This window comes from Macrotis lagotis, chromosome 4, assembly GCF_037893015.1.
Source record: "Macrotis lagotis isolate mMagLag1 chromosome 4, bilby.v1.9.chrom.fasta, whole genome shotgun sequence".
NCBI lineage: Eukaryota > Metazoa > Chordata > Mammalia > Peramelemorphia > Peramelidae > Macrotis > Macrotis lagotis.
This window is the reverse complement of record NC_133661.1, coordinates 182,445,868-182,460,689: the sequence shown is the minus strand read 5'-3', so window position 1 is coordinate 182,460,689 and position 14,822 is coordinate 182,445,868. Positions and strand designations below refer to the sequence as shown.

At 50.8% G+C, this 14,822-nt stretch overlaps 1 protein-coding gene across 4 annotated transcripts; it reads right to left on the bottom strand.

The window, feature by feature from the left end:
- Window positions 1-3,190: 3,190 nt before the first annotated feature.
- On the bottom strand, window positions 3,191-14,390 carry CDH24 (cadherin 24). 4 transcript variants are annotated; one of them, XM_074234880.1, is made up of 15 exons: window positions 14,279-14,390; window positions 13,207-13,259; window positions 12,572-12,911; window positions 12,063-12,357; window positions 11,576-11,695; window positions 11,297-11,464; window positions 10,724-10,911; window positions 10,085-10,338; window positions 8,334-8,470; window positions 6,015-6,136; window positions 5,825-5,936; window positions 4,966-5,214; window positions 4,418-4,746; window positions 3,597-3,654; window positions 3,317-3,398 (listed from the first exon to the last, which is right to left on the bottom strand). In XM_074234880.1, the coding sequence occupies exons 3-14, from the start codon at window positions 12,770-12,772 to the stop codon at window positions 3,631-3,633; spliced, it is 2,199 nt and encodes a 732-aa protein (XP_074090981.1). In that variant the 5' UTR covers window positions 12,773-12,911; window positions 13,207-13,259; window positions 14,279-14,390; the 3' UTR covers window positions 3,317-3,398; window positions 3,597-3,630. The 4 variants fall into 4 exon arrangements, with proteins under 4 accessions (XP_074090983.1, XP_074090981.1, XP_074090980.1 ...); XM_074234879.1 differs by having other exon boundaries at window positions 3,360-3,398; window positions 3,597-4,746; XM_074234882.1 differs by lacking the exons at window positions 4,418-4,746; window positions 4,966-5,214 and having other exon boundaries at window positions 3,191-3,398.
- Between the last annotated feature and the right edge of the window lie 432 nt (window positions 14,391-14,822).

The following is a 14,822-nucleotide window of genomic DNA, read 5'->3' as shown; positions in this document are numbered from 1 at the left end:
TGGGCTTTCTCTCCAAAGATTCTTCATCTCTTTCCTTGGAACATCTAATGGCTCTGATTCTCTCATGGGTGAATTTCTCATGGGGCCTCTATTTGGAAGAAAGGCCCAGCAGACCAATCTTTATATCCCTCTTGCTAGGCTTCTCACTTTCTGAGAACATCAGACCCCAAAGCTGGGTACCTTTTCATCTTACTCCCTAACTCTCTTTTGTGTACTGTCTTCCTGTTTTAGAATGTGTGTTATAAATGCTTGTTACCTACATACTACCTTCTTTATCCTAATTTTCTCCTTTTAATTGCTTCCCCAAAGATCAACCACCTCCCTTTGGGAATCCTCTCCCACTTGTCTGGGTCAAGAGCCTAAAGGGTTTAATAAGCCTTTGTTCCCAGAACCAGATTTCTAATGTATTCCCAGTTCATGTCATAAGTTCATAGGGGTAGGCAAAGAAAATGATGGGGGGGAAGCATCAGAGAAAGACATGGGAAGCAAAGCAGTGAGGGGAGGTGGCAGAGGAGGTTGGGGGGTAGTAGAGTCCTTCAGAGTGAGAAGTCAATCTGAACTGTAGACTAGAAATGGAAAGGAAGAAGTTGTTTTCAATCCTTTCTTTTGAATATAGCTCCTTTTTTCCATAGCACACCTCCACCACTCAAAAAAAGGAAAAGACAGATTTCAGGAACCTGGGAGTGGGAGAAGGTTTAAGTAGGGGAGAACTTCTCAGCTCTATCTATTCAAGTTATGCTTTTGTATGACTCTGTATGTGTATGGAAAGGAGACATCTGTAATCGGTGATGATATGCAGGTGAAGTAGATCAGCAATTAGGACTGGATCCCCTGGGTAATTAGCAATCCATGGTGTTTTTATTGAGAGAATCAGAAAAGGGCCACTTTGGACCCAGGCTTTAAATGTTTAATTATGGTTCAGGCACATAGGGTCTGTACCTGTGTTCATATATTTGTGGAGTCCTATTTGCAAACTAATAATAGCTCACATTTATATAGCTCTTTAAGTTTGATAAAAGTTTACATGGGGAAAAGGGTGCTCTTCACCAGTGTTAGTTGATGTACATATAAAGATTTAGACACAAAAATGGCAACACAGATGGAGAGACACATGACACACACATAGCCCCCGCAGACACAAGCCATGAAGATTATCTCTAGATTTTTCCATGTTATCTCTTGCTCTTGCTCTACAAGAGGGGGGAAGGTGGTTCAGTCAGTTGAAGGTTCCCTTCTTTCCCTTTCTTTGACTCCTATTTCTCTAGACTCTGTCTTGGATAACTGAGGCAAAGAAAAAGGACAGGAAAGGAGTAGATATTTTCTATGGAATGCCATGGAGGAAGTAGCCAGGGGATCTCTCAATTGGTAGGGGGACCAAGACAGAAACTGAGACAGAGACAGAGAGACAGAGAGGCTTGAGTGCAATTCTTCATTGTGTGTGGTGAGTCATTTTGACCCTCGTCCAGCACAAAGAACAAATAACAATGAGGTGAGACTAGATAACCTCTAAAGTCCATTTCATACCTAAGATTCTATGAATAACCCAGACTGAGTGGGAGAGGGCAGGGGTATGAGCCCCTTTTCTTCCTTAATTTCGCTACTTTTCTTTTTAGGATTAAAGATTTAAGGCTGGAGGGGACTTCAGAGCTCATTTAGTTCAGCTCTCTCATTTGGAAGATGAAACCAAAGCCCAGAGGGGTAAATACCTGGCCCAAATGTCACACAGGTAACTAGGAGCAGATCATGAATTTGATCCCAGGACCTCTTTTGTTCGACCTACGGTTTTTACCACTGTACACTGTTACTTCTCATCCTTTTCTACCTTCTTCTTTCTTCCTTTGTGCTTTTCTCTCTGTCCCATCCCTTCCTTCCTCTCTTCTTAGCTCTCTTTCCCTTTTTTTTCTCCCCTTCATAGTTTCTGTTCTTCATATTGGTAAATTATTTATGAGTCCAATGACCAGTTCTCAGGTTGGTGAGGGTCTTGTCCACATATCACTTCCCAAATCCTTCCTGGCTTTATTGTTAACAAAGTGAAGAATTGCAAGAGCATTGGAGAGGAGACAAATTCAGGAGGTTGGAGAATGGAGAGAAAGTCAGGCATCTGAGCTGCTTCTGTCATTCTCCCTGTCCTGGTTCTGCAGTGGTGACAGTGACTATTATCAGATATCAAGGATGGCCTCTGATGGATCTGCGTGGAGACCTGTGAGGTACAGGACCCAACCCTTCTTACCTCCCCCCTCTATACATGCCCTCTGCTGGAAGAGGAAGGGAATGTCCACGAGCTTACAGGCATCCCCAAATGTTATATTTCTCGATTATATTATCCTTGACCATCCTTTTCTCAATTGGGGAAGGACTGATTGATCATCCCTTCCTTTTGCCAGACCAGGAATATATGTTATTTCCTATTTTGTATTGTATATTGCATATTTTCTTATTTCCAGTTACCACCCCCTCCCCCCAGGTTCTGATTCTGCCACTTACTGAACGAATAACCTTGGACAGATCATTTAACCTCTCTGAACTCAGTTTCCTCAAGTGTAAAATGGAGATAATACTTGCACTACCTACATTTACAGGGCTGTTATGAGGAGAGTTTTATAAACCTGCCAACAGTGCTTTGCTGAGTTTCTCTCATCCCCTTCCTGTTGGTTTCTTTTTTCAGTTTTCTCTCCCTCCACTTCCTCCTGCCTTGACTGCTCTTCCCTGCCTTTTCCCCCTTGTTGTCTTTTCAAAATCTAAGCCTCTTCAGACACATGGGGCAAGAATGATGGAATAAAACATCTGGTAGTCAAACTCAGTTTTCTTTTTTCCCCTTACCCAGAATGAGCCCTCCTGGGGCAGCCACCCCCAGTTGGGGATGAGGAAAGGCTTGACAATGGGGCCCAGAAGGGAGGGAAGGAAAAAGAGGAGTGAGCAGAGCAGAGAGGGAGGAAAGAATGGAGAGCTGTGCTACTGGAAGAAGAAATAAGCAGCGTGGGGATAGGACCCGGGTCTTCATATTTCCCACTTGCTTCTTCATTCATGAAATTCTATAATGAAATCTTGGTTTCAAAGCACAGTCAATACTCAGACCTTACAAAATAAAGTGTTTGTTTATTATGAAATCAGAGATGGAGGCCCCTCCCTCCTCCCACTTTCTCCCTTCCCAGCTGCTCCCCCCCACCCCCTATCCCGACATTCCCTTCCCCTTGGGACATGGAAGCACAAGATGTGAAATGCCCAGAGTAGACCAATAGCCAGACCACCCCTGGGCCATAGCTCCCCAGAGATGTGGCCTGGGGGGCAGACTCAGGGTTTTGGCCCCTTGGGCAAGGGCCTAGCTCCCTCTCCCCGCTGGAGGTCAGTTGGGCCAGGGTGAGGCCATGAGTGATGGATGGAAACCATGCGGGCAGAATCTGTAGGGAAATGAGAGGAGAGGTAAAGGTCCACACTCTCATCTGTCTTATCCCCAGTATGAAATGTTCCCTCTCACTTAGCTCTGCCCCCAAAGAAGTAAGAGGTCTCTGGAGGCCCACCCCTGTCCCTCTGCCCAGCTTCACTGATGAAGGGGCAGTGTCCACTTCCCAGCACCAAGCTCTAGGTCAAGCACTGACCTGGGGTGAAGTATTCCCCATAGGCGGGTGGGCATCAGTGGCTGGAAGTTTTCTTGTTCTTGAGATGGGTGACAGAAAAATCAAAAAGCTGTTAAAATTTGGTCACAGGGACCAGAGGAAACCACAGGGGGATGTGGGCGGGGGAAAAAGAGATGATAGACATGGAATGTGTGAGAGAGACAGACAAGCAGATAGGGAGGGAAAGATTCAGAGGGAGGGACAAATAGATATGTTAAGTAGGACAAAGAGACAGAAAAAGACAGGGGCCCACTCGGGAAGAGAGATGTAGAGAGTCAGTGAGGAGGGTGAGAGGGACAGAAAAAGAGAGAGGAGGGAGGGAGGGAGAGAGAGAGGGAGGGAGAGAGAGAGAGAGAGAGAGAGAGAGAGAGAGAGAGAGAGAGAGAGGCATATTTAGACAGAGATGTAGTCAGAGAAAGAGACACACAAAAAGAGGCAGATAGGGACACATGGGGCAAGAATTAGAGAAAAGAGACAGTAACAGGAAAAGGACCAGAGATTTGGAGTGGAAGGTCCATGGACTGGTGGCTGTTGTCCACTGGACCCTGTGGAGCTCCCTTCTAGAGGGCATGTAAATGGGCACAGCTTTAGATGGGGGGGGCTCCACAAAAAACGGGCAGGATTAGGATCAGTCCTCAAGGGGCAGGGGGTTCCTTTGCCCCATATAGCTCAGCCAAGGTACGGAAAAGTGGCCCCCAATCATCCAGAGGCTCAGGAGGCCCAGAAGGGCCACCTACTTCACTGCCTGAGCCCAGAGAACTGAGGGAGCCACAAGATGAGCCTCGGCCTTCGTAGCCATACACCTGCACAGAGTCGTATGGTGGGACACCGGGGTCTTCATCTGCCTCGCGAAGCCTCAGAGCCAACAGTTGTACTACATCTGCAGGACCAGGGGGCCGTGGCTGTCGAGGGGGCTGGGCCCTGGGCAACACATCTCGGCGAGCTGGCACTGAAGCAGGTAGGGCTGCCCCATCTGGGTTCTGAAGGGCTGTGATGTCGAAAGCCTCTGTGTCCTCCTCACCACCTCCTTCATCATCATAGGTGATGATGTTCTCTCGAACATCTTCCTCCTCCAACACCATTAGTGCCTCTTGCTTCTGTCGCCGGAGGGCCACGAACAGTACCACCAGGGCTGGCAAGGAGGGAGATGTCAGGCATATCCTCCTTGAGGTCTCCCTGGGTGCTCCAGGGATGAGATCTTGGTTGCTCTGGCAGGGTGCCCACTTTCTATGGGTCAATATGGGTCAATACCATATCCTTCCCCCAAATTCATGGGTTAGATGATGTGGCCTATAGCTTGTCCCTTCCTCACTGCCCCCAATGTCCCCCTCTAACCCATATGGCCTCTTACCAAGTAGGGTGCCGACACAGGCGAGAATAGCAAGCAGAGCCCCAGTGCTGAGGCCTGCTGGGGAGAGCTGGGCCTCAGGCCGGCAGGAGGCCACTGAGCCATCGGGCTTACAGCGGCATATGCTGACTGTCACTGTAGCAGTACTGCTTAGAGCTGGCTGACCCCAATCACGCAACTCGATAGGCACCAGGTAGGGCTCCCGGCGAGGCAAGACCAGACGGTGGGGCAATAACAGACTGGCAGAACCATCTGAGGAGAGCGAGAGAGCGAGAGCAAGAGCAAGAGAGAGAGAGAGAGAGAGAGAGAGAGAGAGAGAGAGAGAGAGAGAGAGAGAGAGAGAGAGAGGAATGGCAGAAGGGCAGAGGGACTAAGACTGAACGGGAGACTAAACCCAACTCAGAGAGGATTCAGGGTGTGCCAATTCATCTTGGTGCAGTGAGGGTCAGGGGTCTCAAGGTAAGAGACAAAGCTTAAGAAGAAGAGTTGTATACATTAAAAAAAGTTGGCAAAATAAAATATAATCCATCCCTGTCTTTTACTTTTGATTCATGGCAGCAGGGGAAATACCTAAGGCTAAATCGGGGGCTAGAGTGGAAGAAACGTTTGAGCCTGTATGAGAATCATGGTGGGGATAGGTGGATTGGGGGAAGTTGTATGTGACATGAAGGGCACATCATCTGCAGTTGGGGGAAAGGGTGATAGTTTAAACAAGAGAGAAGTATGGTAGAGGGACATATAGATGGGTGGGGGGATGCATAGATGTGTGCCAGGGGAAGGTGTGTGGTGCAGAGACATGGCAATAACTGTAAGGGAACATTCTTGTGTTTGAAGGTCTATGTATGTGGGGAGCATCATCTACCTCGATTGTCCCGGACAGTGAAGTTGGCATCAGGGCCCAGGGGGCTACTCAGGGATACATAGCTACTGTTGCCAACTTCATCCCGATCCAAAGCACGGACCACCTGAATCAGCTGGGAAAGAAGAGGAGGAATCAGAGCAGCTTCAGGTCCTGTGACTCCTCCTTGCTGCTGCCAGGAAACCCGCCTCACCTGGCCAGGGGTGGCTGTGTCACACACAAAGGTGTCATAGGGCTCTGCCAGCTGGGGGGCATTGTCATTCTCATCCAATGTCTGGATTGTCACTTGAACCCGGGAAGTCTGTGCAGAACTGTCTGAAACCAGATCACACAGATAAATGGTAGAAATCAACATACTGTGTCCACTTGATGCCCCCTCTAACACATATCAGAGCCAACTCATACAAGGTGTGCAAGCCACCAGTGTGGCACACATGTCATGAGCCCCCAGTCAGCACAAGAAACAGGCAGAGAGGGCTTGTCTGTCAACGCCATGCGCACACCTTCTCAGGAGACTAGGGGATTCTGCTCTGAGCTGAATTCCCTCCAGCCACAACCAGCTACTGGGCATCTCCCATGACTTAGTCCTGACTTTGGAAGGGGAGCAAATGCATAAGCTTTAGGACACGGACTGTCCAGCCAAAGAGCAGTGACAAGTCAGACTCTGAGTCCAAGATGAGCCCTTTCACCTTCCTGTTAGTCAAGGCCTGTCATCTCACATTTGCTCCTCTCTCTTTCCACCTATTTCATTGAACTCTGGATATATGCCCTAGAGAGTCAACCTCAACATACTGCAAAACAATGAACTATTCTACCTTTACCTGAAGTCAAACATCTTCCCCCAAGCTGAGTCATGCTAAATCTAATAATCTTTCCAACCCTCTCCATCCCTCTTATGGCATCTCTCCCAGCCTTCCCTATGTCTCTAATGCTGGGAACCCCAGATGTGGCTCCTGGAGAAATATGCTCCAGCGAGACCTTGAGTAACAGAAGGGAGCATGAGAAGAGTTCCTGTTTCCCAGGTTTGGAGCCACTTGATTCAAGAAAAGGAGGAGAGGTGGTCAAGGGAAGGTCAGATAGCAGGTAGATGAGAATTCCTGGACAAAACAACTAAAGAGAGCTGCCCCTGCTCAGGGGACTTATGTCTGCTTATTTGTGAGGTTAGCCTTGGTGAGGGTGGATGGCAGGATCTGACCATGCCCCAGAAAAAGGATAAGAACTATTTCAGAGATAGGAGTGAGACAATCCCTTTGATATAATATTTACACAGAAAGTTTTAGAAGGTTTGATGGCAAAAAGGCAAAGAGATCCCCACACACATGAATGAACATTATAGACTTAGACATAAACACAGATACAACCATCCATGCATATATGGGTGAACAAATACTCTCACACCAATATAGATCTACATACATAACTACCTATACACATACAGATCTGCATATACACAGACCATACAAATACACAGAGAGCAGGGAATACCCAAAGCCTAACTCTCTCCCACCCCTCCCTCCCTTAGGGACAGTTGATCAGGGCTAAGTCCTAGGGAGCTGGAGGGAAAGCAGAACACCTATGTAATAAGGAGGAAGGGAGAAGCCAGGCCTGAGGCTGCCTGGGCTGGGCAGAGGTAGGAATATTGCTCCCATGGGGGTCCTGAGAAAAAGCAGTAAAAATGAAACATAAGGGAGAAGAGTCAGAAATATTATGTACCCCCTTTCACCCCCATAATCTAATCCAGAATATCAGCAGACTTGGGATCCCATTCCTCAATTACCTTTCCCTTCTATCTGCTTCTCCTTGGATCATTCTCATTATCTTTTGATAAATCTGCAAATTTCCTAATGTTATATAAATGTCGATTATTATCCTGAGTGGTATAGTGTGGGGGATACACTGCTCGATTCAGAATTTGCAAGAACTGGATTCTCCTTTCTCAAACATTTACTAGCTGGAAGCTTTTGGGCAAGGTAGTTAACATTTCTGCCTCAGTGTCTCCATTTGTACAATGGGACCTAATAATAGAAGCTGTCTCTTTGATGTTTGCAAACCATAAAGTATCAGAGGAATGTCATTCTTCTTCCCTGAAGCAGTAATTAAACAGGGTTTTAGTGGGCTTTCAGGGGAAGCTAGTACCCGGGTTGGAAGTCCCTTGGGAATGGATGACATTAGGGAGTGGGAGGATGGCATCAGTGGGCTGTCAGAGTTGGAATCAGAGTTGAAGAAGGTATATAAGAGTGGAGAATTTGTTGGAGATGGAATAAGATGAAGACAGAATCAGAAGATTCAGGTCATGTTTCTGGTTGTGAAACTGAGGCTAAAGGTAGATTGACACAGATATTGCTGCTGGATGGCAGTACTATTGTTGCTGTTAACATTAGTGTTTCACTAGCAACTCCTCAAATTCTTCCAGAATAAGAATTCTGCTCTCTTTTCCTCCCTTTCCACTTTCCGTCCCCACCCCCTGCACCCTAGGGACTCTGGCTCTCCCTGGCTCCTTTCTCTCCCTTACCAAGTTCAGTGGCCAACACAGTGAGATTGTGCCAGGCTCGAGCTTCACGATCCAGAGGCACAGATGTCCGGATGGTGCCATCCTCAGGCTCAATGGAGAAGCAGCGCTCGGGGTCTGAGTGGGGAAGGATGGAGTACCTGAAAAGAGAGAGGTGTTAGGATTAGTGACTCAAGAGGGTGCATGAAATATCTGGGGGGTGGCTAGAGAGCTGATCTAGTAACAATAACTGATATTTCTTTTGTACTTTATGCTTTAGAAATCCCTTTCCTTACAACAATTCTGGGCTGGATATAGTTGAGTATTAAGATCAAAGATTTACAGTCAGAAGGAAACTTAGAAGCCATCTGGGACAAACTCCTTTTTTTTAATAGATGATAAAACTGAAGCTCAGATAGATTAATATGACTTGTCCAAGGTCATACTGGTTATTAAATGGGACAGCCAGGATTTGAACCAATCCTCTAATTCCAAAGCCAGTCCTGTTTCTACCATGATACATTAAGTTAACTATTTCTATTCTATAAATGATGAAACTGAAATACAGAGAAATTAAATAACTTGCCCCAGGTCACAAAGCAAGTAAACAGTGCTGTTTCCACAACACCATGGATACTAGGGCTAAGAGGACTTCATTGCCATTCTCCAAGGCTAATTCTCACAGCTGCCATTTGGGAAGAAACTACTCTTTGGGATCAGGACCAAATCCACCAGTAGAATCCATCTGGCATAATTTTGGGGGCCCCAGGAAGGCCCCTTTTCCTTAAATTATCTCCTCACTGGAGTGTCACTTCACCTGAAATTAATCCTCTTTGGTTAAGACACCTTTCCAGATTCATCTCTGGGAAGGAGAACATAAGTAAATTATCATCAGTCATTAACACCTTAGAAGGAATCAGTTTATCAGATCCTTAGAATAAATTAGCTTGCCAGATTCTAAGAGTTCAGTGTCTATGGGAAATAGGAGAAAGGGAGGTTCAGATGATGAGCTTTCCCTGGGAAGGCAGGCCTGAGTAGGGGGTGATGTTGTGGGTGGGGTGGGGTCTGGGAGGAAGGGAGCCAAGAGGAGGATGTGGTCCAGTGACAGACAAACTTTACTTTATTACAGTTTTGCTGAAGGAGGCAGTCCTGCTCTTGGGACCTGGGGATATCTCTGTCCAGAAAAGAAATCCAGAGGGAGAGGGAATTTCATCTATAGACTCTCCCAAGCCCAGGCTGAACTTGGAATCATGGAGACCTTAGAACTGGGAATGATGAGGAATAGGGGTTCTAAGGAAGGCCAACCTTTTTTTTTTTTTTTTTTTTTTGCAGGGCAATGGGGTGAAGTGGCTTGCCCAAGGCCACACAGCTAGGTAATTATTAAGTGTCTGAGGCCACATTTGAACTCAAGTACTCCTGACTCCAGGGCTGGTGTTCTATCTACTGCACCACCCGGTCCCTCCTATATGAATAGTATTTGGGAAACTGTATGCCTGGAGAGAGGAAGGGGTTGAAGGGAAACTGAAGGAGATGAAAGTCTTGGGGAGGCTATTGGAGAGGGATAGGTCAGGAATTGTGGTGTTAAAGAAGACCAAAAACTAAATGGGACATGGAGAAGCAGAGGCTGGGGGGGGGGGCATTGGGTGGGAGGAAAAGAAATCTGACTGAATGTCTTAAAATTTTGATATTAAATGACTGAGGAGCAAGTGAAGAGCAAGGTTTTGAGCTGCCATTTGCCACTGAATAAGACAGGGCTGTGGTCCCCTGAGCCTCACCTGATGGGGCTGGCAGGTGAATCAAGGTCTATAGCAGAGATACGGCCCACCAGGGTCCCAGGAGGACTATTCTCAAGCACCGTCAAGTGGTAGGTAGAGTGGGTAAAGACAGGTGGTTCTGGAGCATCCTGGACTGCCACACGGACAGAGGCCACATCCTTGAAGGGCCCACGACGCAGGTAGGCTGGATCAATGAGTGTATTTGTGGCCTCCACACGGAAGGCATAGGATCTGCGGCTCTCAAAATCCAAGGGCTAGGAGTGGGAAGAAACAGGTCAGTAGAGACTAGGGTGTGAACCTGGGAGCCCACTGCATCCCTCCTAGACTGTCCTGAGCCCAGGATACTGTCAGGCCCCAGAATAGACTGGGGCATGGGAGACAGACATCATCTGGTGATTTGGTCCCCTTCCATCTAAAGAATGGGAGCCCTATGATCTGGAAAGCATCTGGGGATCCATCAATGCAGGAGGAAGAATGACTCAATTATAAGTGTATAAATGGTTACAAGGCAGAGGTGCTGGGTAGGAGGTCACCTCCCCCCCCCCCAAGGTGGTTAAGTAGGTGAATGTGGATAATGTCTCAGAAAGTAGAGCACAGAAAATGGGGAAGAGGATGAGTAAATCAGAAGGTGGGTCATACCTTGCGTATGGTGAGAAGCCCATCTTGGCCTTGGGCATCAGTGCTGATACTGAATGTCTCAGCCCCTTCCCCATCTAGGATGCTGTAAGCCATGAGGGCATTGTCTCCCAGATCAGGGTCTTGGGCTCGAAGCCTACCCACCAGGGCCCCTGGCCCTGCAGACTCCACCACTGAAAACTGATAAAGACCTTTGAAGAGAAGGGGGAAAAAAACTCAGGATAGCCCTTTCTCTTTTCCAGATACTCTCATCTCTTGGAAGAAGTAGAAAGGAGGACCCTGGGAGACCCTGTTCCCCTTCCTCCAGTTTCCCAAGAAAACTCCCTCAAGTGCCTCCTTCTCTCCCTTTATTCTGGTTTTTAGGGGAAATCACAGGGATGATCAGAAGGCTTCCCCAGGGACCTCCTTCCCACCTCTCAGAAGAAATGGTCCGAAGGGAATGGGAGTCAGAGAGTGGGGGAAATATTACAGAGGCTAAGAGGTAGAAGTTGGGGTTAGACAGAGAACAGCCTCTAAGACCCAGCAGACTGAAAATTCAAAGAAGGGGACAAAAAGGGATAGAGCTGGTGCCCTTACTTTGAGGGAATTTTGGGGGGTTGTCATTGACATCACTGAGAGTGACAGTGACTGTGGTGCTGCCCGACAGCCCCCCCATGTGGCCACCCATATCCTTGGCCTGAATCACCACCAGGAATACTTCCTGCGTTTCCCGGTCCATGTTGGGGATTGCTGTCCGGACCACTCCTGGAAGAAGATGGGGTATGATATTAAGTCAAAGACATGGGGAGCACCTGTCTGATCCCCCCCCATTAGGCATTCTTTAGGTCCTTCCCCTCTGCTGCTTCCAAAGCTCACCAGTCTGGGGGTCCACAGAGAAGAAAGGCAGCCCATCCAGCACTGTGTATACCAGTTTGGCACTGTTCCCATAGCTAGGGTCATCAGCGTCTTGAGCTGTCACCTGAATCACTGATGTTCCTGCCAGGGAGTCTCCTGTCACCCCGAGCTCATAAGGGAGGGAAGGAGGGAGCAGGAGTAAGGGAAGTGAGGGGATGGGACAGAGTATAGTAAGTTAAACGGATGGATTAGAAGGTGGTTTGGGCAAGTGGGCCACAGGGCAAGTTTTGAATGATGATCTGGGAATGGGGGTGGGGGTAGTACCCTGGAGGTAGAAGGGGGCCCTGAGCACATGGGATGTGGAAGGAAATATTTTGGAGTGTGGGTAGGGAAAGGCTGGGAGGAATGGGGTGAGCCTGGTTATCATCATGGGAGATGGTTGAGATGGGAGAGGAGCCTGGTTTATGCCAGAGGAAAATTGGGGCGGATCAAAGCAAGCGTCCCTCACCGACATTGGACATCTCTGGAACGGTAGCATGGTACGGCCCAAGGGGAAAGACTGGCGGGTTGTCGTTGATATCTTGCACTTTAATGATGAACTCAGATGGTGGCTCCAAGGGCCGGTTGGAGGCTCTGTCCACAGCCTGGGCCAACAGCACATACTGGGCCTTTTCCTCCCTGTCTAGGCTCTTGGTGACATGGATGTTGCCAGTAGCCTCATCAATCACAAACACAGTTCCTGCTCCCTCCCCTGTCAACAGGTACTTGGTTCGGCCCTCACCTCTGTCCACATCTGAGTGAAGCTATTGGGGACAATGGAGTTAGGGGTCAGATATGAAAAAAATGCTGGGGTGAGAGAGCATGGCAATGGGAATGAGCATAAGGGATTGGAAGGTCCATGCTTGGGGAAAAGGGACTTGACCAAGGTCAAGGCAGGAAGTAGTGGGTCAAGCTAGGAGGAAGGGACAAGTAGTTGGGAAATGTGAGAATGTTTTGAGGGCAGGGATTAATTCTTACTCTGCCAATGAGCACAGGTTCGGGGCCAGCATACTCCTCGATGACGAAAAACTGGTTCCAGACCCAGCTCCTTCTTGCCCGAAGCAGCGTAGGCCCCTGGCCCTCCCTGATACCAGCCCATGCTTGGACTGGGGCAACCAGCCTCCCCGCACAACCCCAGCTGCCCAGCCAGGCCAGCAGCAGCCGCGCAAAGACCCACATGCTTTGAACCTGGTTCTGGTGTTGGCTCAGCCCAGGTTCCACTCACTGACCCACCGGCCCTCTCCCCATGGCGGTGCTGTCCATGTGGTGGGTGGGGCCGGCAGGGCAGGGGTGTGGGGGCTACCCCATCAGTCCAAACCTGCAGAAAAGGAATTGGTCAGCAAGGGAGAAGAGTTAGACATCCTCAAAACCCTCAAACTGGACACAATGGTTACCAGAACCATTAGTAACCATTTCCCAATACCCTCATTGCTAGTGGATTCAGTGCTAAGAAAATAGCTTTAAGGGTTTGGGGAGAAGGGAGAAGACAAGACGGGAGAGGCTCACACCAGAAGGGATAACAGGGACGAAAACAGAAGAATTCTAATCTTTCACGACTCAACATTCCTAGCCACCTCCATCCTCCTTCCCACCTGCACTCTCCCTATATTCACCTCTGGTCCTCCAAGTTGCCAAATCTCTGGTCAGTCACAGTGCAGCAGGGGAGCTGGAGAGAAAAGAGAGAAAAATGGGAGAAGGAGCTAGAATGTGGGGAGGGTCTGAGAACTCCTCGGTCTAGGCTTTCTTCCTCTCAACTCGCCCCTCTCTCCAACACCGGGGGACCTAGACTGTAGGACTGACAGCTTTAGGATCTCTGCCTCCGGAGTCTAAGGAGGAGGGGCTGGAGGAAGGAGGGCTAGATCCAGACGGCTGGCTGGAATCGGGTCGGAGGGTGCGTGTGGTCAGTGATGTTCTGAGGGAGGGGCGAGAGGTGAAGGGGGAGGGAAGTAAAGCCAGATCCCTAGGGAGGTAAAGAAGGTGAATGAGGCCTAAGAAAAGAAGGGACCCCTGACATGGACTCCTGAGGCCCCACCGCTCTAGCTCCTGCCCCAGTCCGTGCCAAAGGCATTCCGGGCTCAGTGCGTTTGCACCGCAGTGATACCCCTTGGCGCTAAGCAAGGGGACTGGTGGGGAAGGAGGCTGAGCTGGAGACCAGGGCTGGGAGAGGAGGGGAACGGGCGAGAGAGGGGCCGCTGAGGGAAGCATAAAGATGGGGGAGGAAGGCAGGGAGACGGGAGAAACCGAAAACACCCGATGGTAGTGGTGGAAAGAGCTCGACGGAGGGAAGCGGAGTGGCTGAACGGCAGAGACACACGGAGACACAGAAAAAGCCCCGATCCGGAGAGCCGGACCCCAGCGAAGAGTCGGTGTTGGGGGGAACAGAAGAAACTGCAGCTGGCGGCGGCCGGGGCGATCCCCAAGAGCTGGGGGTCAGGCCAGGCTGCCGGGGAACTTGAGTCTGGGGGCAGGGACAGGCAGGGGAGGGGGGAAGGACGGGAGCCCCAGTCCCATTCTACTCCATCTCCCTGCCCCTCCTCGGGGGGCACCGGCGCCTCCTCCTCGCCGAGATCCAGACACACACCTGACAGCCTGTCCATGCGGAGGGGAGCCAGGGAGCGGGGGGGCCCAGGGGGAGAGGTGAGGGCAGGGGGCGGAGGGGCTGCGAGGGGGCAGCGGCCCGCTTACCTGGGCTGGCGCGGGGCTCGGGGCCCAGCCCCCCGCCCGCGGCGCCGCCGGGAGGACGCGGAGCGCGGCCGGGAGGGAGCGGGAGCCGCGGCTCCGCTGCAGGTCTGAGCGGCCCGGCAGGACCCGAGCGGGCGGAGCGGCGGGCGGGGGCGGGGGCCGGGAGGCTCCGCCCGCGGAGGGCGGGGGGACGGGCGGGCGCGGGAGGGGGCGCTGTGGCCCACCCTCGGCCGGCGGGGGCGCCGGGGCCCCGCTCCGGGCCGAGCCCCGCGCCGGGCCGGGCCGGGCCGGACTGCGGGGCGGCGGCGGACCCGCGGCCGGACGCAGGGCGGCACTCGGGGGCAGCCGGGGGGGGGCGCGGGCCCGAGGGCCCCGGCGGTCTTGGGGGACGGCGCGGCGGGAGAGGGCCGAGGGGGGTCGGAGCGGGCCGGGAAGGACGTGCTTCCCCGGGCGGCTGTCGGGAGGAGGGAGCCCGCGTTCCGGGACGCTCGGCTCCAGTCAGCGCGCGGGGAGACTGCCCCCTGGCGGCAGGCGCGGCCCAGCAGCC